Below are 24,656 nucleotides of genomic sequence, written 5' to 3' on the forward strand. Positions count from 1 at the left end.
GGAAGTTCAACATGTCCCTGGCTAGCAAAAGAAAAGAGAATCTGAACTTTCCAGAAATCTCTCAAACCATTCTTCAGAAACCGGGCTTCCCCTCTTCTTTTCCTCTGTCACCTATCCCTACAACACCAGCCTCAACAGGAGGAATCCAGGATATTTTGGTGCTTTGGCAGGGCAAGTCCTTTTCAGAATACCAGTGTGTTTAGTAACTTAAATATTCTTTTCATCCAAACCTCCCTTTGTTTTCACTTTGTATAGAATATTTTGTATTCATGGAGGTGCATCCTACACCTTGTCTACCTTGGTCTATGAAGTAAGTGACATCCCATTACAAGAGAAGCAGTGTTTTACAGGGGTGTGAATATGGCTGACGTAAAACAGTCAGAAAAGAATACACAGGCTTTTAAATACACAGTTATGTCTTTCAGGTATATTTTGGGTTGGAAAACAGGTCCATTTTTTCCAGTGGTGTCAGCTCATAAAATAAAAGTTACTACCCTTTCTGGATATTTACTGCTATTGTTTTTACTGGGTCATATTTTTGCTTCTGTATCTTTCAGCCACCTCAACTCCTTGAGCCTTCTTTCTTCCTATATGTTCAGTCTGATCTGTGCTACTAATCTTTATACTTGTTTCTGTTCTTCTGACTAAGCTTCATCTATACCATATAATTCTGTGACTGGAAAGCCAAAGAGGAAATCCAGGATCAAGTGCAGGACTGTAAATCACAGGGCTGTTGAAGTTCAGCTTTGGTGATTAGTTTTCTGTGAATCTTTTGTCCCTTTTGGAAGCGGGGAGGGACAGTGAGAGAGCCAACAAAAGGTCTAAAGGCATTCTTCATAAGCTCGTGGTAGATTGGTGTTACTTACCATGGCCCCCTTACAGCTGCCCTTTATCCTGGCATTACACAGATGCTGCCTTCAGGTCTCTGATCCCTGGGGTAATGAAAAACAAAGGCAGTGCTGTGATAATTTCCAGAAATACATAAAATGTCCAACTGTGACAGCCTACCTTTCCTCTTGTATCCAGCTAGTAAAGGATGTCATTAAGATTATGAGAATTATGTAGTTTAAGCCCTTTCTGTGGGGGAAAATTACTCTCTGGGATTTTTTTCTTTTCCTCACCTAAGGATACTGCCCCATGTTTGCCAGTGTAATGAAATATATGTATGCATATATATGCCCATGTTTTGTGATGGCAGAACAATACAAATTGTAACAGCAAAGGCAGTTTTCTTTACTTGACCATAACCTCTGCCTTGTCTCTGCTGTACAGACATGGAAACATTTTCTACTGCAGGCACCTCTTAAAAATGGACAGTGAATCTCTTCAGTGTGCTGTGGTTTGGTTACCTTTGTTTCTCCTGTTCTGAAAGTACTTGTAAGATTTTTCAAACATGTAGGCATTTTTAAATATACTTTTGGTGAGATAAATTTGAGTATACGCAAGAGAATGGCTTTATTCACCATCCCCAAATTTATACTTAGCTGGTGCCTGAATAATAATTTCCAAGTCAGTATTGAGTAGGAAAAAGATAGGAGTCATTTGCCTGACAGTGGAAGAGACAGGGAGAGAAACTGTCATGTTTAGATTAGTTTGAGCATCTCTGCCCCTCTGTTATGCACTCTTGTGGATGAGTACATGAGGACTTTTCTCTGCATCACTTTGCCTTCATAATAAACCTGCGGGAGATTCAGACAGGATCCCTCCCAACTTTGTAAGCACTTCCTTTTTGTTTTAGGGGCTTTTTCATTATTTATACTGTTCAAGTTGGGCTTTTGTCTGTCTCTTTAAGCCAAATGGTTATAGCATAGGAAAACAGTGCTTAAGATGAGCTTCAGGCTCCAGCTCTGGAGTCATCCCTTCTGGCACTACTCCAAAACTATTGGCCAATTCTGGCTGCAGCTGAAGTTGTGCAGAGCCACAGTGGGTTGCGCTAAAGAGTAGCTGTGGGTATTGACTTAAGAATTCATATTTCTGCCTATATTATGAAGTAATTTCTGTTAATACTATAAAATACTTGCCTGATACTTTAGTCTTGATATCCTCTTGTGTGCATGTATGTTCTGTATATGTGTTTCTCCACACCAATCACTTTACCTTGAATGTTGAATATTTCTGTGCTTGTAGCAGACAGTCCCATTGTCTTCCCCATATTCTGGGACTGGGATGTAGAGCCTGGTCTCTCTTATTGAACATGTTTTTCCACCCTCCAGAATTGATTTTATGTCTTCATCCTGTCCTACTCCTGCTCTCCTTGTTCTTGTCTACTTTTTAAGCAGATTGTTTTGCTTGTAATGCTTCCAAAGTGACTGCTCATGCTGTAGATGCAAGGAAGAATACCAAACAGTAAAATGGATAAACAGACAGCTCATTTTGTCACTTCTAATTATAACTGATGACAAAAGAACGTGAAAACTCTTTTGTCAGGAATCTTGTAAGTGGACTTGGATTTGGATTCAAGATGAAAATGCTAACTCTTCTTTCTGAGATTTAAGTCTGCTCTTTTGTAGAGGAACAAATATACAGTGAGGATGAGATGTTTCTTTGGTTGCAATTCTGTAGTTGGCATTAAGCCGGATCATCATGGAGCCAGGTCAGTTCTCTGCCTCCCACCTGCATATTTCTGAAATGCATTATGCTTTGCATGGTAGTAAAAACCTCTTGACCAACACATCTTCAGGATTTGGATCAATTTCTTGACCATTCTGCTCAGACTGCAGATGTTGGGACAGGACCAGGCTAGATCTACACGTCCAAAAGGGCAGAACTCTCATTTCCAGCATGAACTGGATTTGATTTATGCCTGTTGTGAAACTGTGCCCTGACCTCTTTCTAAAGAGTACAGCTCTGTTTTTCACTTGATGTGTAATGACTTTACAAGCAAAGAGTGAAAACAGCTCCACTGGAGACTAACTTAAAAGAAAAAAAAAGTTTTCCTGGCAAGTTCATATTTGCCAGCTCCTTTTGTAGCAACAATGATTTTTGACAGTGTAAATCTCTTATCTTATATGGCTGAGAAAAGAAGCCAGGTTTGCTGGATGGAAATTGCCCTGCCTCTGCCCAATTTGTATGCAGTAAAGAAAGTACTGCCTAACAGTAAATGAGTGCGTACTAATGCAACAGTAAGAAAGGCTTTCCATCAGTGCAACTACAGAAATCAAATGCTAGCTTTTAACATGTCTTCTGCAGTGTACCATCTCTTGAGCCATTCCACTGCAACACATCTGTCTAGGTTTCTATAGCAGCTGTCCCAGTGAGATTGAGAGCACTGAGTGAGGTACATTTTTGGGGGTTCTCAGAAGAAGAGGAGCTGTTTTGTTCCTCTCAGCTTTGTTGCTTTCCTTTGGAGCTCGACAGAAGCAGAGCACATGCACTGGGTAATAAAGGCGAGCTCGTTCTGTCTCCACAGGGTCCTCAATGGAAGAAGCCCAGTAAAAAGTGTGTGGTCTCAAGAAGTAGCTTTGAAGACAGGTTCTTGGTCCTGTTCCCAGTTCTGTTGGCTCATTTGTAAGCCACTTAACCCTTCTGTCTTTACTTCATTTTTCCCTGTCCAAGTGCCATCAGACAGGAATTCTTGACTAATCAGGCGTTCACTATTTCTGAGGTGCTTTTAGAAAAAACATAGGGGGAGGTAATCGGAGAAAAGGTGAGGGGCTTATATGTATATTTTAAAATATCTCTTAACACCAGTGCCTCTTGTGGATATCTTCTAACCTCTGTTTTTTTATCATGTGAGTTTTACATGCTTCAAAATAGCCAAATGGCATATTTCAGAAATCCCATGCTGAAATTCTCAGGCATTTGGAACAAGACTAGTCCCAAGAGCTTCAGATCTGGCCTTAGGGTTTTTGTGTCAGGTAGAGCTCAGTGCATACATTGCTGTCTTGCATGTGTCTCTTCCCTCTCCTTTTGTTTGTGAATGTGTTGTATTTCTCATGAACCTTAGTGTGTTAAACTTAGGTGATCAAAATGTTGCTTCATAGTAATTGTATTGTATGATAGCATTTTTTTTAAAGTTGATTTGAGGGTCGTGTTTTACATTGATTACTTAGCTGGTAAACAGTACAAGCTTTTGGTTGAAGGGAGGAGCTTTCTCTCTTACCTAATGTTCATGTGCAATAAAAAATGTGCTTACAAACCAAAAGGATGTGCACAGCCTGTCAGCCTTGAATCGGTGGTGTGGGTGGTTCTTGGCAAAGCGTGTGAGTCTGAAGCTGGTGAGGAAATTTTTAACCATGGTGTCACAAACTTGATGTGTTAGCAACAGATGTAATTTTCCTAAGCCTCTGCTCTCTTAGGTAGCGCAGCATGCGGGCAGTATTCACTATCTGCATGCAAAAGGCACAGTGGTTGATGGCATGAAATCATGTCTTTTAATACACACTGGCTGGAAGAGCACCTTGGTGTGTCACATTGTGAAGCTTTGGCTTTGGGGCTTAATTATGCCAAGGCGATGGAGCTCGTGTTGTGCATGGAAAGTTTGTTTGAGGAATGTCAATGAATTCAAAGTCAGAGCAAACATTCTGTTAAAACAATACTTAGCTTTTGCCCCATGTGGTTTTATTTGAGAGCTGAATGCTGATGTGAGTGAAGTGAAATAGGAGAATTCTGTGCTTTCCATCCTTTTTCTTTCATCTTTCCATACGTGCAGAAAAATAAAATTCAGAAGGGGCGTAAACTCCGCTACACTGGTAGGAACTATTTCAAATTAGTAAGATAAAATGTGACTGCTCTGCTAGTGCACAAAGCCTTCATCTGAATTGAAGTCTCTTGGAGATGAGAGCTGTGCACCAGGGGCACTTAAGCCTGAAATGTTGAAGAAGGTTGTAGTTCCAGAAAAATGAAGAGGGCGTAACATAAAAAAAATTTGCATTGATAACAGTTCAACTGAAGAAGGAGAGAGGAGTGTGTCAGGCCTGTCGATATTTGAGCATCACTAGCATGCCTGAACAGAGCACTGGTCCCTCAGCTTTTTGGTGAGGTATAGATTTATTGGGATCTGAAAGGGGGAGGGAAAAAATAACAAAAGCACCAAAAGCTGTGGCTTTGGATGAGTCAGCATTTCCATTTGACATGATCATCCAGAGATTTTTGTAACTCATCCAAAAAAAACCCCAAAGAAAAAAAACAGCAACCTGGGTCTCAGCCTGAAATTCATTTGCTTTGCAGAAACAAGAGGTTTTGAGTTATTCAAGTGCAAATTTTTCTTGAAGAATATTGTATGTAAAGCCTTTTTTTTGCATTTGTTTATCTCCAAAACAGGTTCATTTTTTAAAATGAAAACTTGAGCCTTCGGTCCCTCCTGTGGACAAATTGCCTTACACAAGGTCTTGTTTCATTTTAGAAAAATGAATTGCTGCGCCGGTGGGGTAGTATCTGATTGCTTTAAAAGTTCCTGTCAGTGTTTTATTTTTGGTTTTTATTTTGTTTGTGGACTTGCTGTGCCTTTTGCCCGGCCGTATTTAGTCTGTATACTAAATGTTAGTCTACCCAAACACTTTGTGCACTTAGCTTTTTTCCTTTTATTTTCCTTTCTCTTTTTTCTTTCTTTTCTTTTCCTTTTTTTTTTTTTTCTTTTTTTTTTTTTCTTTTGCTTTCACCCAAATGTATTTTAGACCGAGACAGACTTTGCTCCGATGGGCCGGATTTTAGTCCGTGCACTAAATTTTAGTCCGCAGACTAAAAATAATCCGCGGATTATTTACTAAACTGATTCCCTCACTGAGAACTACAGAGACTTTAAACTCCTGCTGAGACGTACGTGCGAGGGGCTTCATGGCTCACAAGTCCCACTGTCTGTCCATCCTCCCGCCCCTTCCCACCACGGAGCATCAGCCCAGCATTGCCTTGGCATCGGTGCCCCGTGGCATGGAAGTGCTGGCGTAGCCATTGCTGTGGGCGGCAGCTGCTCTTGTAGTTCTCGGTGGGTGAATTGGGCAGCTTTCCCGGGGGAACTTTGCTGAATGGGAAGAGCTAAAAGACCATAGAGGGCTTTGCTTTTATTCCTTAGGACGTTTATTCAAAAGGGAGGCGGGAGGGGACAAATTGAGGAGAAAAAAATTCCTTAAGTAACGGGTGCGACGGGTATGAGGGGAAATAAACCCGCAATAGAGAGAAATTCAGTCCATACCCGCACTCCTGAGGTTGTACGTCCAGTTCCTGAAGAATCCTAAAGAGATAATGCCAGCAAACAAAATCCAGTGGAGGGAGAAGTCAATCCAAAATGGAGAATAATCCGCGGCGGCCTGAGGTACTCCTAGTGCACACAAATTAAAAGTATCCAAATTTAAATTATAGATCTCAGATTTTTACTTTGTCTTCAGCACAAATTACAAATTGCTAGGGATTTGGGTTTTTTAGAGAAAAACCCAAAACCATCCAAAAGTTTACATTGTATGTCTGGGACAGATTTACAAGTGGGATGCATCTTTGGAGACAAACTAATCTGGCCACTTGGTTCTGTGGACGTTTATATCCAGGACCGAGGACTCAAAATTCTTTATTATGAGAATTTCAATTACCCTTTTAGTTCAAGTTAGAGTTTTGATTTCAATTTTTTTTATTTTTTTAGTAAATGCACTGGCATTGGAACATAAATTTCATATAGAAGTGTTTCTATACTATGCCTCACCATTGCACAATCGATTTTTTGGCATACACTGTGGTGAAGTTGGACTTGCTGCTATGGAGACTGATGTTTAAAGTTTCTAATTGTATAAACATTTACTATGTCCCCCACACCATGGATTTCTTATAATATTGGCTATATTTTTCCTTGCTGGACTATTCTCTTTTGGATTGACTCCCCCTGTTTGGATTATTTCACTGCATTATCATCTTTAGGACTCGTCAGGAACAGGACATTTCACCTCAGGAGTACGGGTATGTACTTAAACATTTTTTCAAATTACTAGGCCTAGCCTTGAGAAAAAAAAGGAGAAAAATGCTAAAGGTGGAATAATTGAGTTCAAACTGCATCCTTGAGGCAGCAGCCAGGCAAATGTAACACAAGCTGAGAGAGATGAGAGGGGCACAGACCTGTAACTTGCTTCATGTGTTAGTCACCGCTTGTTGCAGGGGAAGGCCATGTGAGGCCTCCTAGTATACAGGGTTTTTTTCCCCCCGTTCTTGGTTTCAAGCAGTTAGGGCAGACTTTGGGAACTGCCTACCCAAATGACTAATTCTAGATCCAAAGGCAGGCTGAGCAGTTCATAACAGGGTTGAGGAAATATGTTAGGGTTTCAAGGACTGGAAAATGAGGGGTTTGAGTGGACAAGCAAGTACTCCTTGTCAGATTTGTGACTGTCTGCTACTAATTTTCCTAATATAAGGGCTTATCATCTTTACCTTAAGGAAATAAAATATTTTTCTTCCTAAAGTCTGTATAGTGGCTTATATGTGAGCTGTACTGAGGAGAAAAACACAGCTAAGAATGAAGTACTAAGGTTTCAGGCTGTGATAAATCAAACTTGGTAAAATATCACTGTGAAGTTGCATGAGGGAGACCTCAATAATTTTACCTCACATTACATTCAGAACAACTTCACTTCTGTGGGTTTACCTCAAGACATACACATTTGTGCTACTTACCATGGGGATGTGGGGGAAGCAGCCAGAAGGCTTTTTTTCTCTTATCTTTTTTTTTTTTTTTTTTTTTTTTTTTTTTTTAACTGGAGACAGTCTTGGATTTTGTTCTGGTCAGGCTGTGACTTGGGAGTAGTAATTGCATCCACTGTGTGCTGTGGTCAGCAATCCAAACTCCACAGGCAGCAGGCACAAAGCAGCTTCTGCTGCCTCTTCAGGTGGCCCTACACTGGTAACACAGTGGTCAGTACAAGTTCTCTGCCAGCAGTGTTAACCTAAAGTCTTTCTTTTTATCTTTATAGGCCTCATGTAAAAATTTTTGCAGTTTGTTTTGCAATAACCTGGTAGTAGTAATATAGTCGAGTCTTCCTATACATGGCTCCTTGACTCGCCATGTCAGGATTCCTTGCCACACAAATTAGTTAGCACAGCACCCACTGCAGCAAACCCAGTGCTCCTGGCCCAGCTGGGTATCAAGGGGAGGAAATTTCAGTCCTTGCAGAACTCAGCTTTTGTATTTGATTCTCATTCATGAGAGCATATATGCCTGGTTTAAAACCTACTAAAGGAGTGCCTGTGCAAGATTCTCATCTGTGATTAACTAGCATGTCATGCACTGATTTATTTTTTTTTTCCTCTGTGGTGCTGTGTGGCTTGTGTTCACCTGCACTGGTACAAAGGCATTTTGGATTACCTCAATTTTTACCAAAAATGCTGGCATCAGAACTTAACACTTGCGCCCACCCTACTCCCTTTACCCCAGACAGCATTTCAGCTGCAACATAGCAAGAGCCAAATGCTTGAGGAGGCCATCCAGGTCATGTACATGATTAACTCCTATTTTGCTTTAAAAGGAATGAGAAAGGAGTATGCAGAGTGTGGTTAGTAGTGGGTAGAGGTTTAAAACAAAACTCCAGTGAAGAACTGCTTTTTGTAATCACTCAAAGTAAAAATCTGTTAGACTAAAATAGTTGGTTTTCTTGACGCAATTTTCAGCTGTCCTTACAAATACCAAATGTGCAGAAATTATCCCTGTAAACTTATGGGAGTAGCTTGCCAGAATAAGGTCACAGAAGGAGTAACTTGCAAATTGGAGCTAGACATTTCCTGCACCCCACCCGTGCTTTCCTTGTTGTTCTCCAAAGCCGAACAGCAGCCTCCATAGCAACAGTCTGACCTGCCTGCCTGCAAAGGTCCATGTTAGTAAGACTTCCTTCACTAGCCAGAAAAACCCCAACCCTAAACCGTAGCGGGGCTGTATTGTATTTTTACATTCAGTGAATCCTGCTCATTTGAACCTTCTTCCCCACCTTCACTCCACCCCATATGCATGGCTGGTAGCACCTGTGTGTGTTTGTCATGATTTTTTGAATGAGTTTTCCCTTCATTCTCAAAGTTGTTTTTCTGAGTGCGCTCTCATGAAGTCTCTTGCTGGCATTGCACCTTCACTCTAGTGCAAGGCGTTGCAATTAACCCTTTCTCAACCCCAGGAATGGATTTTCCCACACTTACTGCAGGACTTTGATTAGCACAAACCGCCAGTGTGTTTGTTCCAGCTTGCTGGGCAATGAGAGGTTTAATTGCTCTGACTTGCTTCTGGTCGACAAAGAGACGGGAGCCAGCCAGACAACGCGTTTCTCCTTGCTTGTGTCCTTGTTGTCCCCGCAGGTCTTCCGGCCCCGCACTCCCCCCGAAGCAATCGCGCTATGTAGCCGCCTGCTGGAGTACACGCCCACGGCCCGCCTGACTCCCCTGGAGGCCTGCGCGCACTCTTTCTTCGATGAACTACGGGACCCAAACGTCAAGTTACCAAACGGGCGAGACAAACCTGCACTCTTCAATTTCACCACTCAAGGTAGCCTGGGAGCGCTGGAGGAGCCCTTCTGTACGAGGAAGCGGTGGGAAAAAATCTCTGAGTGGTGCTAAGTTTAAGTAGTTGCATCACCAGCTGTCCATTTCAAAAAGAGAGGAAAGGGTCTTGAAGTTACAGGATTTTCAGAGTCTTGGTTTCTCCAATTCAGTTTCGTTGAGGTTCTGAGGATGGTTGTTAGTGTATTGCATCAGGAAGGATTACATGCTTATGGCATGTGTCTGCAGAGTATGAATATGAATAGCTCAGAGTCTGCTTTGTGTGAAATATCACAGTCACTGGACCATGCAGGTTAGAATATCATTTGGATATGGTCCTGCTTCTTCATACCTGAAACACCATAGCCAAGTAGTAATACATGTTAGGTTTGGCAGGGAGGTTTGTAGTCTTGCTGTTCATTTTGGTTCTAGATGCAAGATAAATACAGATGCTTTACTGTCCAGAATTTAATTACTGTACAGTTCATCTGGCATTACAGTCATTTAGAAACTATAAAAATAAATGTACAGCTAACTTTCTTATTTGAAGCCAGGCTGGTATCAGATTTTAAAACCATTCATCTATTTTTTTTCTACAGAAGTCAGGAATGTAAAACTGGTACCCCCCAGAATAGTTTTGCCTGCCAAGACAGAACATGTGAGAAGTATGGCATACAAATATGCTAGTAATTAATTTTGGAGCACTTTTTCTGTTGTTTTTTCTGTAAGTGATCAGCTGCCAACTCTCTCACCCTTTGAGCAAGAATAGTTGTATGTGCATTTTCTGTTGAAAGTCCAAAACACCTTTTGGCCCAGTTACCATCAGTGTCATTTTTCAAACTCTTTAGTGCAGGCCGTGCCCCTCTGCCAAAATGTGAAACAGCTTTCTCCTTCAACTTGTGGAGCCTTTTTATTTTTTTTATTTAAAAAAAATTTTTTTAGGAAGCATAAACACATTGAAATGGTCAAGTAAATAGCTTGTGCTTCCAGGTCACTGTCCTCTGCGCTGATTTCTGCATCTGTTGTTAGAAATTTAGTAGTTTTGTTACAAGTGCTTCCTTGTATTCCTGGATTGCATTTTGTTTTGGCCCTCTAAGGCTATCTTATGTAGCTAAAATAGTTTTGATCCCAGTATCTTAATACAGCTTCACCACTGTTCTTTTTGAAAGTATGGATTAATTGTTTCATGATGACATTAAGATTTGACTTATCTACTGCATGAAAACAAGCTTTTTAAAAAGAATTGGAAAGCTCCATAGTGAGTCAATTGAAAAATGTTTTTCTTAGAGGAAAAACACATATATGAATAGGGAGTGTGTCCCTGGTTCCCCTCAGGTAGTGTGGAAGCTGCTGGATAAGCTACCCTCATGCTCAAGCAAGCTTAAAGCTCCTCTTTTGCCATCCTGAGGAGCTGATCTGCCCTCTCTCACCCAGCGAGTCCTGGGAATGGTAAGAGAAAACAGTGCCTGTGGAGCAATTTCCTTGAGATAAAACAAGCAAATTTCTGTCTGTCATCTACAGGTGCCAGTTTTACCATCTGTAAAGGGAACGCAGGACACAGGATGATCATTAATGCCTTTCCAAAATAGCTCTGTTGCAGATGACCAGTCAAACTCAAAAAAACCCAAACCAGAGTTGTTTTTAAATACCTAAATACATTGCTTAGTGCAGTGATTTGAAGAACTTTGTAGCTGATAAATGTACAGTAGTCCTGACAACTCAAGATTTACAAGAAGCTTTTGCTCCTCCTGTGACAACTGTTCAGTCTTTGTTCTCTAGTCTTTACTGTGCAAGGTTTCATCAAATTGGCTGTTCTAGAGCAGAAATTCCAACTGGGAAACATATTGAATCATTAGATGGATAATGAGTCATGTTAAGTCATCTGTGGTAATTTAAAAAGTAATGAAAGACAATTTTGTTTTAAATAGCATTTATTTCCAACAGGCAGTATTAAGTTCTAGAAGTGTTTGATTTGGCTATACCCAGTTGCCTGAAAACCATGAAGTAGGAAGTGACTGCAGAGGGCCTGAAGGCAAAACTGTTAGAAATGACGAGATAAATCTGACCATTAAGACATTGGATTGATTTTCAAAAATAAATTTAACATCCTACCAAGTATGCTGACCTGGGCACTGATGCTGCTCAGATGGAGTCTAGAAAAAGAGCAGTGAGGGTATATGGAAGATCAAGATCATGGTCTTTGGCAGCCAGCTGTAAGTTGTGGGGCATGTGGGTATTTATCTTGAAGTCTGTTGAAGAGAGCATTGTCTGGTCGTTGGTAATGTCTTGCCTATAAGTTTCTCTTCATTTAAATGAATATTATATGTTCATTCGGTTTTGAAAAAGTTATTTTGGCTAAGGAAGTATTTCTGCTAGCCTCAGAGTGCAGTTCAGTTAGGCTTTTAGATCTGCAACACAAAAAGCAATTTTTCTCCTAGAAGCCAAATTTTTGAATAGTCTGTGAAATGACTGCCATTTCCTAAACTACTTGTAACACATCAGCAATTGTGCTGCATCACAAAAGTTAATGCCACTCCATGTTGGCCATTGAAGAATGTAAAATTCTTTCAGTGGTTCAGCATTTAGGAATGGTTATCACGCTTCTCAAAGATAAATGACTTTTTTACTGAAGGGGGAGTGCACTGGGATTTTTGTTTATATTTTAATGACCCTAGCCTGTGACCTTTAATTTTTAATTTTTTTTATAGAGAGAGATATATGTTTATGTGTATATATAATGGAAAGTTTGATATTGTGACCACAAAAACCTATGGTACAAGAATATTTTTTTCCAGGGAATTCTTGGAGTATTGATGTATCAAGTATAATACTACTGATAAAGAGCACTATAATACTACTGATAAAGAGCACTGCGCTGTTTCCCAACACCAGGCATTTTCTTGTGTTTGGGGAATGAAGGTGATCTGGTCTTTAGCGAAACTGGACATTTTCATTCCTCCTCCTTCTTGGAGGTGTTAAGTGGCTGCAAATGGTTTGATTCAATCAGCAGACAGGGTGTTCTCCCAGGTGATGTGCATGGGGGTTTGGTCTTACAGTTGAATTGGGATAGCTGTTCTGTTCACATCGTGGTATTGAAAACTTTGTCTGGATTCCCTTGACCACAACAGCTTCTTGCAGCTGTATTGGTTGTAATTAACCCAGCCTTGAGCCGCACATTTGGTTTTCATAACCAGGCTACAGTTAAACACCCTGCCCAAATACTGTGGGAAAAATCACTAAGGACAGAGATTCTCAGGATTTTGTAGACTGCAGATAATCACAGGTCCAGCTTTCTCCACAGTATTGCTATGTCTCATCTTTACGGATGGGATTGGTACAAAAATACATTGTAGCAAAAATTCAAACAAGTTCTCAAAACTGTTGTTAAACTTCAACCAAGAGAGTCCACTTTACTTTGTTTGTATCTCCTCTGAACTGGCCTGATCCTCTTCAGTTCAAGACACGCAGAGCATGCTGAATTTAAGAAACTGCATACCGAGAAAGATAATGGGAGGTTTGAGAAGGGAGCAAGGTCAGTCCTCTAGTCTCTATCAAAGTTCTTTAAGGTAGCTTCAGAGAAATGGTTGCACTTGCATTAAACACAACAAAAAGCCATTATTATTATTGCCACAATACAAAAGGAGGTGTTCTGACAACATTAGATGAGGGGGGAATGAGAAGGAGGTTGAAGTGCCCTTGCAAGGGTGTTTTTCTGTCTGATGAACTGGTTCTTGGGCCACAGCAACCCTGACAGTCTGTAGCTGCACCTCGAGGCACTGTGCAGCACTGGAAGGTAGCAAGTGTCATGGGGTTTCCTTGTTTTAGTTCTGCTTTTGTTTGGATCATAGCCCCATATTGTTTTGAGTGATGTGCAGAAAATAATGCAGGGGTGATAGAAACTTTCAAAAGAGCAACATGAAGAGTAGGTTTCCCGTAATAACAGATTTGGGAAACAAATTTGGAAAAAATACTAAGGGAGGAATATTTTCTAGCACAAAGCAGCTAATACTCAAGATAGTATTGAAGTGTAGGTTTATGACTGGTGTTCCACTTTGACACTTAAGGATTCATGTTTCTTCAGTTTATTTTTCCGTTTAAAATGGAGATTCACAAATTCCGCATAATATTATGAATATATGAACTCATGTATGAATTGAGGATTTTGTACATGTGCTGTGGGTACTGGTCCTTTCTTGAAGGACTAGCTAGCTCTGCTTAGACTTGAATGGAGTATTGCAAGATAGATTAGATGGGTTGCAGGTAGTGTAGCAACCTGCTTGCATTTATAAGTGCTGAAACACAGTCTCTAAATGTGTAGTAATAAGAGGCTTGTAATCGGGAGAGTCTTCTGCCTCTTTTCCTCCCAGCAGTAATGAAACTTAATGTAACAGCTGAGGAAAAAAAAGTCAGCAAGTGGACTGCTTCTCCCTTTAGTCCCTGAGTTTAAAGCTAGCATTAAAGAAAAGCAATAGGCTCAAATAATTAGAGACTGTTTCCAAAACCCCCTCACTGAAGCCATGCCACAATTTGGCTGGGTTTCTGTACAGGCTGTGCTATCTGGAGGTCTTGCGTAAAAAGCTGTCTATTCTCCTGTTCTCACTTCTCCTCCAGATGACCTCCTGGAGCTCCAAAAGTCATCAGTCTCCTTCCGTGAGGTGACTGTTCACATCCTTTTTAGCGGATGTTGCTTTCTCAGGAGACAGCCAGTCACTCCTGTTTCTGAAATAAACAGGACCTGTCTTGTCTCAGCTCAGTCCCACCTTCTGTGAGGCACTAGATTCTCTTGAAAGGGTGCCAGAAGATTGTCATTTGTTGGCAATGTGTTGCCCTTAGTCCTCCCACAGCTGTGGCTGTAAGATGCCTATTTCTTGTTCTGATACACACTAAAGCCATATTAGATTTGGAGCCTAAAAGACATGACTGTTTTTTTCCCTGGTTCATGTCTTCTAGTGATTGCATCATTTTGTTTTCCATTTAAATTGCCCAGCTGACCAATTCCCTTTGCCTTTCCCTGTCCTTTTAAAGAATACATTACCTCTTCTTAGCCTTGCTCAAGGAGACTGCTGTGAGAGTTTGGTCTGGGGTTCCTGCGTCCTTGAGAAAATATGATGCTTGAGTGAGCCAAAGAACTAATCCCTGAAGCTCTTGGAGCAACTGTTGCAGCTGCTTGCTTGCTGAACCAGTGCCCAAAGCAGCACCACTGTTATCAGCCTTCTCCCTGAGACTGATTGCAGGTGGGCGTGTGAGGACGGGGATCCTTCTCCAGTGCTCAGAAGGAAACAGCATTATCAGGCCATTGACAAGGTACAGGCTTGGCTGGTTCTTTGCTCACTCCCAAGCCACTGTCTTTCTCTAGGAAATTACCCCTTTGCACAACTATCTGTAGTTTTGGCAGTCTTGCTCTGGAGACTGCCTTGCTAAGTATCACTGTGGTTTCCTCTCACTGATTGGCAAAGAAGAAAATGTAACGTGACCTTGGGCTGTAAGGGCATGTGTTTCACCTGAGGTGCTGTTACAGGGGGAAACCCTAGGAGCTGATCCTGCATATGGAGCACTTTGTGGATGATGAGCTAACTCTGTTTGTTCCACCTCCCCTCCAGAACTGTCAAGTAACCCATCTCTGGCTTCGATCCTCATCCCTGCTCATGCCCGGAACCAAGCAGCTGCTTCAACCCCTACAAATGCTACAGCGGCCTCAGGTGAGAATGTGCAACTGCCTGCCTCCCTCCCCACCCTTGCTCCTGCTGCCCAGGCACCTTCCCTCTGCTGAGGCCCACAGAGTGAACAGGGAGAAAGGGATTGTTTCAGGATGACCTGAACTTTGGTTTTGGCAGGTGGTCATATGGGTGCTAGCTGTGGTCACTAAGCCAAGTCCCAGCCCAGGGCACTCCAGCTTGTATTTCGTTGCTTAATGTGTTGGTCCTTCTCACTTGGACTTTCACTCTTAAAAAAAAAAAGTCATTATCTCGCCTATTTTTTAGCAGTCCATGTGGATTGGTTTGCACATGGACTAACACCTAATTTCTGTGCTCTTAGCCACCCTGAAATTAACACTGAGTTGGTGCATGAGTTTGTGATGCCTAGAAAGAAAAGAAACAGCTAGCTCAGAGCATATGGCCTCTGTGTAGTGTGGATGGAGAGGATTTTTCCCTAAGGGCATTGGCATCTAAAAGTCTAGTTAAGAGAGTTCAGTCAGTGTGCTCACTGCCTGTTCTCAGTAGTTGAAGTTGCTTCCTACTGAGTTTGCTTGTGTCATCTTCAGGCACAAGGCAGATGTTTTTGGGTTTTGGCCAGCACTGAGTGAACTTTTTGTTTGCCTCCTGCTCTCTCAGGTTTCTGTCAGAAACCTTTTAAAAGCTCAATGTTGGCCTTTAGCCACTTCATATTTATTCTGTTTCCAGTGAAAGCTTTAAGCCTGGTAATACCAGTTGGGAAAGTCCCAAAGAAGCTCCCAGGTGCTGCAGGATGTACAGAGGTGATTAAGTACATAGCATTCTTCCTCTGAGTCAGCCCTGAGTCAGCACACCAGAGGCTGTCTCAGGGCTTGGGCAACCAAAGGCAGGCTGCAGAACAGGTGTGCTTCCACATGTCCTGCTTGCACGTCAGCCCCAGCCCACAGGGGCTGTCAGCCCTTTGGCAGTGCAGGACACTTCTTAGCATAGGATAGCTGATAAGGAGAAGGCCTGATTCAAAAGCTGCTCTTGAAGCGTGCAGGAAGGCATTTGCTGATGTTGATTGATGTGCTGGACAGTTACCTGAGATTTGATGCACTTGGTCCAGCCAGTGCTTTACAGAGAGGATTTTCATACTCTGTGACAGATGCACCCAGGTATGAAAGATGAGATTTCTCTCTGAAATTGTAGTAGCAGTAGATTAAAGGCACAACTTGTACCATTTATGTACTCTGAATTTAGAAAAAGCAAAACTGCTATTTTCAAATTTAATGTTTGTTTCATACACTTTGGCGTTATTTTGCAAATAGTCATGTTCTCTGTTTCCCTCTTATGTGCATCTGTTGCTCAACAACAAGTGAGAAAACAGATAAAGTAGTAAAAGTGATTTAAAAACTACAAAATACAAACATGGAAAATTATTTTAAGCCTTTCTGAATAATACTGTTTCACTTAATGTCACTTTCATGCCTTTTAAGGAGTTCTTTCCACCAAGACACAAGTCTTGAGGAATTAATGGGGTTAAGAAATCTGTTTTCACTCACCTCTTCTCTAGGGCTTGTATAGGGAGAAAATGCATTAGGCCAAGTCCTCAATGTGAAGCATTAAAAAAAAGAAGAAAACCCCCCAAAAAAGCCAAAAAAACCCAGCCCATCCTGTATTACTGATGTCAACATTTTTAAAGCTTCTGTTTGCAAGCACAGCACTGAGCTGGGATGTGTCCTCCTATTTGTGGTTCAAAACCGAAAATAATATCCTTGCTGATTGGAAAGAAATTGTGAGATTAAGTTCAGTATTGGAAAGCTTTGGATTTCTGCAGTTGCTCATTTCTTACTCACATGGGTTTCTCACAGCAGGTGGTGGGAATGTCATCAGAGTTGTGATGTTTAGGATTAGGTCCTGTTGAGGTCATTTTACTCTGTTGTGCTTTGCATGCTGATGCTACACTTAGGAAGAGATCTTCATACAAGAGACCCTTCTTTCTCTATACCTCCTGCACCTCCCAGAGCAGTAAATGTTAAGTTCCTAAGTAACTGCTAAAGCAGTGTGGGAACAAGTCTCCCACCTAACCCAGGGCATCCTGATAGGCAGGAGACTTCTCTGCAAAATGTTTGCATGTGTGACTAAGCAGTCACAGGTTCAGAAACTGCTTTTCTATGTGGCAATGATGCAGCAAAATGTAGCTCTCAAAGCAATAAAGGGAAGAGCAAATACATAACTATAATTCACATTATTAGTGTGTAACTTGTGCCTCTCTCTAGCCAGCAGTGTTAAAAAAAACACATTTCCTGTCAATTTCCTCTTCTCTTGAGGCAAAAAGCTGTATTTGCTCTAGTAATGGAACCTGGCTTTGCAGTGGGAGTATGTAGTGTTGCTGCTCTGGCATTAGTAAATTCTCCTAAACATTTATGAGAAACTCTCTGACAGAGTGGCACATCTAAAGCAAAGTGGAGGAAAAGAAAGATAAAATTTATTGGCCCTTGCTTGAAATGAGGTGCTAGTTCTCTATGATGTATACTGGCCATTGATTAAAAATGCCAGTGCAGTTGTATTCCTGGGGATAGCTGGAGGAGCAAGAGGATGGTTTCAGATCTGTGCAGCCACAGCATCTGAGAGGGGAGCATGCAGACCAAGCTGAGTGTAATGCATACCTGCTTGTGTGACTACATTTTTCTTCCTGGATCAGCCAGCAGTAGTTACCTCCCTGTTAGTCACCGTTAAGATGGGAAGAGCATAATTGCCATCTGCAGGGAAGTGGTGCCAGCAGGGATTCTGGGGTCATCGTCTTAGGCATCCTGCTGTGTTGATCCCGTGTAATCCCAAATGCAATGGTGTGTCTGAACTTTCAGCAACAAAACAGATTAGAGCTGGTGTTACCTGCCAGTGTGTTGTAGTCGAAAAATACCACAGTGCTCCATGAAATAAGATTTAGTGCATTTGTGGTATTCACATTGAAGGAATTTTGGAAAACTTGAATTCCTTAAGCAGGAGAAGATGGGCAAGCAATTCTCTTAGGCTTCTACAAGCTCAGAACAGGGATGTATCCATGACAAGAGAAGTAAAACTTGCCAGGTTTGCTCAGAGATTTCTGGATTTCTACATCCACAGGCAAGCACAATAGGGAAACCAGGCTATCCTCCTCCTTCCACTTGTCTCCTCAGCTGTCCTGTGAGGATTCCCAGGCTAGTGGTATCTTTGTTTCTGTATCTTTGCAGATGAGCAGCACAGCCCATCAGCGTCACAAATGCACCCAACTAATGCTGTCAGCAGTGCTAATGGGCTTTCTCAGTCTGAGCTGGCATCTGTGTCGCTCTCTGAACTGTAGCCATGTCTTTCCCTTCAGGAGGTTTTTAAGGAGTGTCATGTACCCTCCAAGAAAGCTGAGGCACTCCTTAGAGGGAAAAGCTGAATTAGAGGAAGTTCTCTATAATGAGAGATGCTTTTGCCTTCTGTTTGAAAGAACTTTTGGAAGCAGCTGGCACTTAAACCTGATGATGCTTCTTTGCCTGCACAGGCAGAGGTGTCAGGCAGTGGTTCAGGACAAAGAGGCTGCCCTGACCTTGAGCTGGGCACTTGTCTATCCTGTGCCACAGAGCTGTGTGCCAGCTCCTAGCTGTGCTCCCCAGCAGGGCTTTGCTGTCCCCTGTCAGCATTGCTGAGGACCTAGATTTACTTCTCTTGGCCCAAATACTGATTTTTCATGGGGAGAAGTCAATGTCCAGAGAACCTCATACTCCAGTTGTGCTCTTCTTCTGGTGCTTCAGCAAGGTGATGCTGGAATAAGCACCTCTTTGTTACTCGAATGTCCTGTTGATGCAGAGTCAACAAATGAGCTTCATGTTACATGAAGTAGCTCCATCCCCTCCTCTTTTTTTTCTTTATCTCTGTGTAGTAGCAATGTAATGATAACAATTTCAGCCTCTGCTGTCTTCAGCAAATTGAGATCAAAAGGCACGTTTCATTTTAGCAGATGAAATACAAGCACTTTTTGTACACATACAGAGAAATCCTCTGCCAACAGTACAGACTCCAGCTGGACTGCTCGCATCAGGCACTGCCAGCAGATGTTGCATTAACTGGAGTTTATCCATACTTGAAAATCAATCTAGAATAGGTGTAGTGGAGTTTAAAGTATAGAAACTATTACCTGGCTGGCTGGGTCACTTCTGATTTCTGTGGTCATTTTTGGTCTGCTTGCATGTGGGATTTGGGAATTGCTCCTTCAGGGAAATTCTCCACATAGAAGGGCATCTCTCTCCTACAAGGCCAGCTTCCCACGTAACATTGGTACTGTCGTCATGCTGCCTTGGTGCTTTAATTGCATGAGCTTTTTTTTTTTGTCGTGGTGGTCATTCCTTTGTAAAGGAGGGGATGCAATTAATTTGGGGTGAGATGAAAGGGAATGAGAAACTCTCAGGGCAGTCATCTGGCATCCTCTGCCCACAGGACTATTTGTCTTTCTTCCCACACATTCCTTGCAGCATTTCCTTTTCAAATAGGCATCACCCTCTCTTCCCACTTGTCAGTTGTGTTTCTGGATGCTGCTGATTGTTTGATTTTCTATTTTTGTCACTGTTGTTGATGTTACTTAATTTGTGACTCAACAAGTGCTGCCCATTTCTAGCCAGCCTGTGTGGTGTGGTTGACAGACTGGAGGGAAGGGATGCCATCCAGAGGGACCTTGGAAGGTTTGAGGGGGACCTGTGCAAAACTCACCTAGTTCAACGGGACCAAGAGCAAGGTCCTGCCCCTGGGTCAGGGCACCCCAGGCACAAATACAGGCTGGGCAGAGAATAGATCGAGAGCAGCTCTGAGGAGGAGGATTTAGGGATGTCAGCTGATAAGAGGTTGGACATGAATTGACAACGTGCACTTCTAGCCCAGAAAGCCAAATGTATCCTGGGTTGCATCAAAAGTAGCTTGGGCAGCAGGTTGAGAGAGGTGATTCTGCCCCTTCACTCTCATCTGTGACATCCCACCTGAAATGCTGTGTCCAGTTCTGGGGACACCAGCAGGGCTTGGAGCACCTCTCCCTTGAGAGAGTTGGGACTGATCAGCACAGAGAAGGGAAGGCTCTGGGAAAACTCTTAAGCAAACTTTCAGGACCTAAAGGGGGCCTACAAGGGAGCCAGAGAGGGACTTTTTACAAAGGCATGAAATGCTGGGACAAGGGAAAATGGGTTCACACTGAAACAGGGTAGGTTGAGATTAGATATTAGGAAGAAGTTCTTTGCTGTGAGACTGGTGAGGCACTGGCACAGGTTGCCCAGAAAAGTTGTGGCTGCCCCTGGAACTGTTCAAGGCCAGGCTGAATGGGGCTTTGTGAAACCTGCTCTAGTGGGAGGTGTCCCTGGCCATGGCAAGGAAATTGGAATTGGAAGTTCTTTAAGGTGTTTTTCAGTTTCAGTTCAGTGCTTTTGTTCTTGGCTGTGGTCAGGTAAGTGTGGCTGAAGAGAAGGGGGTTTTGCTAACAGGTGACTGTAGAGCATTGCCCAGCTCCTCTGTGATGGAGAAATGTTTCTGCCCACCCAGAACTGACCAGTGTGTTTTGTCATGTCTGGCTTTCTTGCTAGTCACACAGCCCTTCAGGATGAGGTCATCAAATCTGTTCCTTCTTTTTATAAACCCTTTCCATGTGTCTTTTGGAATACATAGTTTGCCCGGTCTGCCCTCTTCTGTACCAAGATAATAAGTCTTTCTGATGTTTTTTTCCTGTTACAGTATCAATAGCTTTGCAGTTAATCTTACATAAATTAAGTGGGTGAAATGCATGATGGTCTCTTGGAGGAAACCTCATTTAATACATTTTTCCCATCCTGTATTTTACGTGTTTAGGTGTTCACCCACATATCTATAAGTATCTTATAGTCTTTCTGACTTAGCTAATAAGGTACTGTATAGAATGGTTCCAGGTGAAATTGGTGCATTTTTTAGAGGAAAAACCTCGTGCATGTGGCCTATGAAAACACAGTTACAATGAATTTCCTTTTGGTATTTCTTTGCAAACCCTCCGTTTTCTTGGAATGCACTTTGACACATGCCCTGGATCCTGTGACTTGTCTCTCTGTGAAGCACTGTCCCTCCCTGAGAAGGTGTTGGAGGCATTCACTGCAGAGATCTGATCCTCTAACATATCATGTGCTTGCATAAACCTCATTACGGGCTTCAGGCCTTGATGTTAATCTGCTTCAACAATTCGGAGGGTGGCAGATCCAACTTGGGTTGAGCAACACTGGGTACAGCAGCAGACTTGAAAGACTTTCTCAGGCAACAAGTGCATGAGTTGCACATTGGGACACCAGCTGTTTCTGCCAGGGGAGCAGGCTTGTCACGTTCCTTGTCTGCACCCATTGGCACAACTACTAGGCAGATTTATTACAAGAAGGATTAACAATGTGAAACTCAGCACCAGTGTGAAACCTTGTAGTGACCACAGACACCGGTGTTGGCTTTGGCAATGCCAGTGCCTTGTCCTGTGGTTATGGGACGTAACACGGGTGACTTCACACTGCGCAACCAGTGTTACAGACTGCAAAACCTGCTGGAGCCCAGCCCTCAGCCCTCCAGGTTGCTTTTCCCCTGCTTAGAGACCATCTTCCATCTTCTCCCAGGCTGGATTGTTCCATCTGCAAGCCCTGAAGTCAGGAGAGTATCCTAACCAAACACCACCTTGGTGGGAGTTGTGGGTTTCCCCTTGTGGACAATGTCATAGCTGTTGTTTCCAATGTGTCTCTGTTTCGGAGGTAATGCTGGTTGTTTTTTCTCTCTCCCCTTCTCGTCTGTTGTTTGCAGATGTTAACGCAGGAGAACGAGTTCAGACCAATAGTGTAGCTACAGCATCAGCCTCCAACTCCACCTGAACCAGTACCAAGCAGCCAGCTGCACAGGAAAAATCACCAGTAATTTGAGTCTTGCTCAGCAACACTGGTCACATTTGGAAAGAAAATTAAAAAGAGGAAAAAAAAAAATCCAACAAAACAACAAACCAACCAACCTGTTCATTTTAGTGTTCAATTTTTTATTATTATTATTGTTGTTCTTATTTAACCTTGTAAAATATCTATAAATACAAACCAGTTTCATTGTATTCTCACTCTGCAGGGTGTCCGGGGCAGGGGACTAGGTGGGGGGAGGAGGGAAAGCGGAGCAATACAACACACCAATGTCTCCCCTCGACAATCTCTTCATGTTGGAAGTTTGCTGTTGTGTACTTCAGAACCAGGACTCTTGCCTCATACCCCCTCCCACAACAGAAAGAAGGAAAAAAACGAAACAAACAAATCCCAAACCTCATTCTCTGCTGAAGTTCTTTTTTTTTTTTTTTTTTTTTACCCTCTTTTTTTATTTTCTTTTTAAGTGAAGTTTTGGACTTTGATGTAGTGCACAGCTTGAATTTGGTCGGGAGCTTAGCAGGGGTCATTCAACAGAGCTCAGCGTTTCTTGTCAGCAAATCCATATCCCAGGTTATCTGAAGAGCTGCCCTGGCTCGGCACGGGGAGCGGGTGATGTGTTAGGAAAATAGGTTTCCGTGGGGCGGGGGGGAGGGTTTGCCGTGTGTCTAAGGCTTGAACCGCTAGCGGAAGCCTTCAATTTAAAAATCAGTGCTAGTGATGAGGAAATCTGCAGCTTCATGTGGGAAAAGTCTTGCCCCAGTGGGTGATATATAATATAATACACACACATGCACGAACAGCAGCGGTCGGCTCTGCCGAGGCATCCCCTTTGCCCAGCTGGAGCTCCTGCTTTCTGTGTCTCGGGCCGGCTCCCAGCTTCAGCAGAGAAGAGCGGACGAACAAAATCCTTGGCAGGGGCCCAGCTGGTGGACGGATGTTAAGGGACTTTTTGGGAAGTGGCCACTGTGAAAGTGTGTTTGGTTGGGTTTTTTTCTCTCCCCGCCCCTCCTTGGCTCTTGATTTGAACAGGCTTCCCTTTCCTAAGGTGCGTACAGGAAAAGGACACCAGGGTTTATAATGTGAACTGTAACAGGCTACTGGTTTATTTTGTAATACTTTTTTTTTTAACTGCAGTTTTAACTTGCAGGATGCCACATTCTCCAATAGTTCTGATTTTAAATCCACAGCTAGAATCTGTATTTAATTTTCATCTTTTTTAACCTCTTGCTTTTTTCTTTTTTTTTCTTTTTGATCTCTATTTATTGATGCGTGTTGCCACGTCGCCATTATGTTTTTACATTGGTAGATTATTAAAATACACATCCGAATGCTCTTGACGGTAATTTGTACCTGCTGACTTGTAGGAAAGCTGGCTCTATATGAGTGTGTGTGTATATATATTATATAAATATATACATGTATACATAGATACAATACTGCTTTTTTTATTTTGTCTACGATCTCGAATCAGTCTGACTGAAGCGTGAGGTGAATGCTTGTTCTAGTCCCATCAGTTCAGGGTCCAGGTTTCCTCCCTGCGACGGCGTGTGGTGCGAGCATCCACGTCTCTCTTCCTGAAGTCAAAGCAATATTCCTTGCGAAAGGGTCAGGTGAGCGGCCGGATGCAGCCCCGGCGCGGAAACGAGACTTTTGGAGACCTGATCTTGTGGTAGGCTTGCGGTTGGTGTCCACTCCAGCCTTATCCTTCTTCAGAGAAACAAACTGTAGTCGCCTTTGGTGCTTACCGAGCCGTTCCTCGACCAGCGGATCTCTAAGGCAAGCAGTTGCTTTTCGGGAACACGCGGAACATTCGTGTGGCCCGGGGGGAACCGGCAGTAGAGGCTTTGGAAGCTCGGCCGCCGCAGGGGCGGCAGGGGCTTGGTCACGAGCTCGGTGTGTTTCTTCTTGTACCTTTTATGCTGTTGACGTGGGATTTTTTGGAAACTGTCTCTTAGCAGCCCCAGGACTGATAAAAGCTCTGCCCTCTCCCTCCTGCCTGGCACGCGGTGGGTTTGGGGATGCGGGAGCTGATTGAAGAGGTGAGTGACCACCTACCGATAAAAACCTCATGTTGTACCCCTCGGTGATTTGCTGTTGGGCACACACACACACAAAAAAAGGTTTTAAAAGCTTTTTTGCATTCTGGCTGGCTGCAAAAGGAAAGCACACCCACGCTGAGAAACAGAAGGCTTTCCAAATGCTTACCTGCAACTTAATAGAAAGGGCTGAAGAGCGTCTTAACACATGCGCTCGGCTAGTCAGTGTCCTGAAAGGTAAGTGAAGGGGCTTGGTTGACCCAGTGATCCAAATCCATGCAGGAGACTCAAAAAGTAGGACAGTGGCAGGGTATGGATCTGCTGTATAGACAAGACTGCTGAAGCATTGGCCACAGGCGCTGTTATTTGGAGGCAGTAAATTACCGAGTCTTTTAAAAAAAAAAAAAGTAATAAAAATATCAAAGAAAAATTGCTGCTTGTGCCAGGACATGTGGCTTTTCTTTTTCATTTTTTTGTTAAAGACTGGTGGAGGGGAGTCAGAGCGTTTCTCTCTGGTTTTGTGACTGTGCCAGCGTCTGTGTGTGTCTCGTGTGTGTGTTAGGCGGGGGGGAGGGTCAGGGGTGCCCCTCTGATTTTATTTCTGTTTTCAAGGATCATAGCAG

General features: G+C 42.8%; 1 protein-coding gene across 1 annotated transcript in view; it reads left to right on the forward strand.

The window, feature by feature from the left end:
- Positions 1-24,440, forward strand: part of GSK3B (glycogen synthase kinase 3 beta) — a 145,137-nt gene extending 120,697 nt beyond the window's left edge. The window contains exons 9-11 of the mRNA XM_083855080.1: positions 9,253-9,439; positions 15,033-15,131; positions 21,897-24,440. Of these exons, the coding sequence (XP_083711206.1) occupies positions 9,253-9,439; positions 15,033-15,131; positions 21,897-21,964 (354 nt within the window). The 3' untranslated portion in view covers positions 21,965-24,440. The remainder of the gene's footprint in view (positions 1-9,252; positions 9,440-15,032; positions 15,132-21,896) is intronic.
- The last annotated feature ends 216 nt before the right edge of the window (positions 24,441-24,656 follow it).

Source organism: Zosterops lateralis, assembly GCF_965231275.1.
Source record: "Zosterops lateralis genome assembly, chromosome: 2".
Lineage (NCBI taxonomy): Eukaryota > Metazoa > Chordata > Aves > Passeriformes > Zosteropidae > Zosterops > Zosterops lateralis.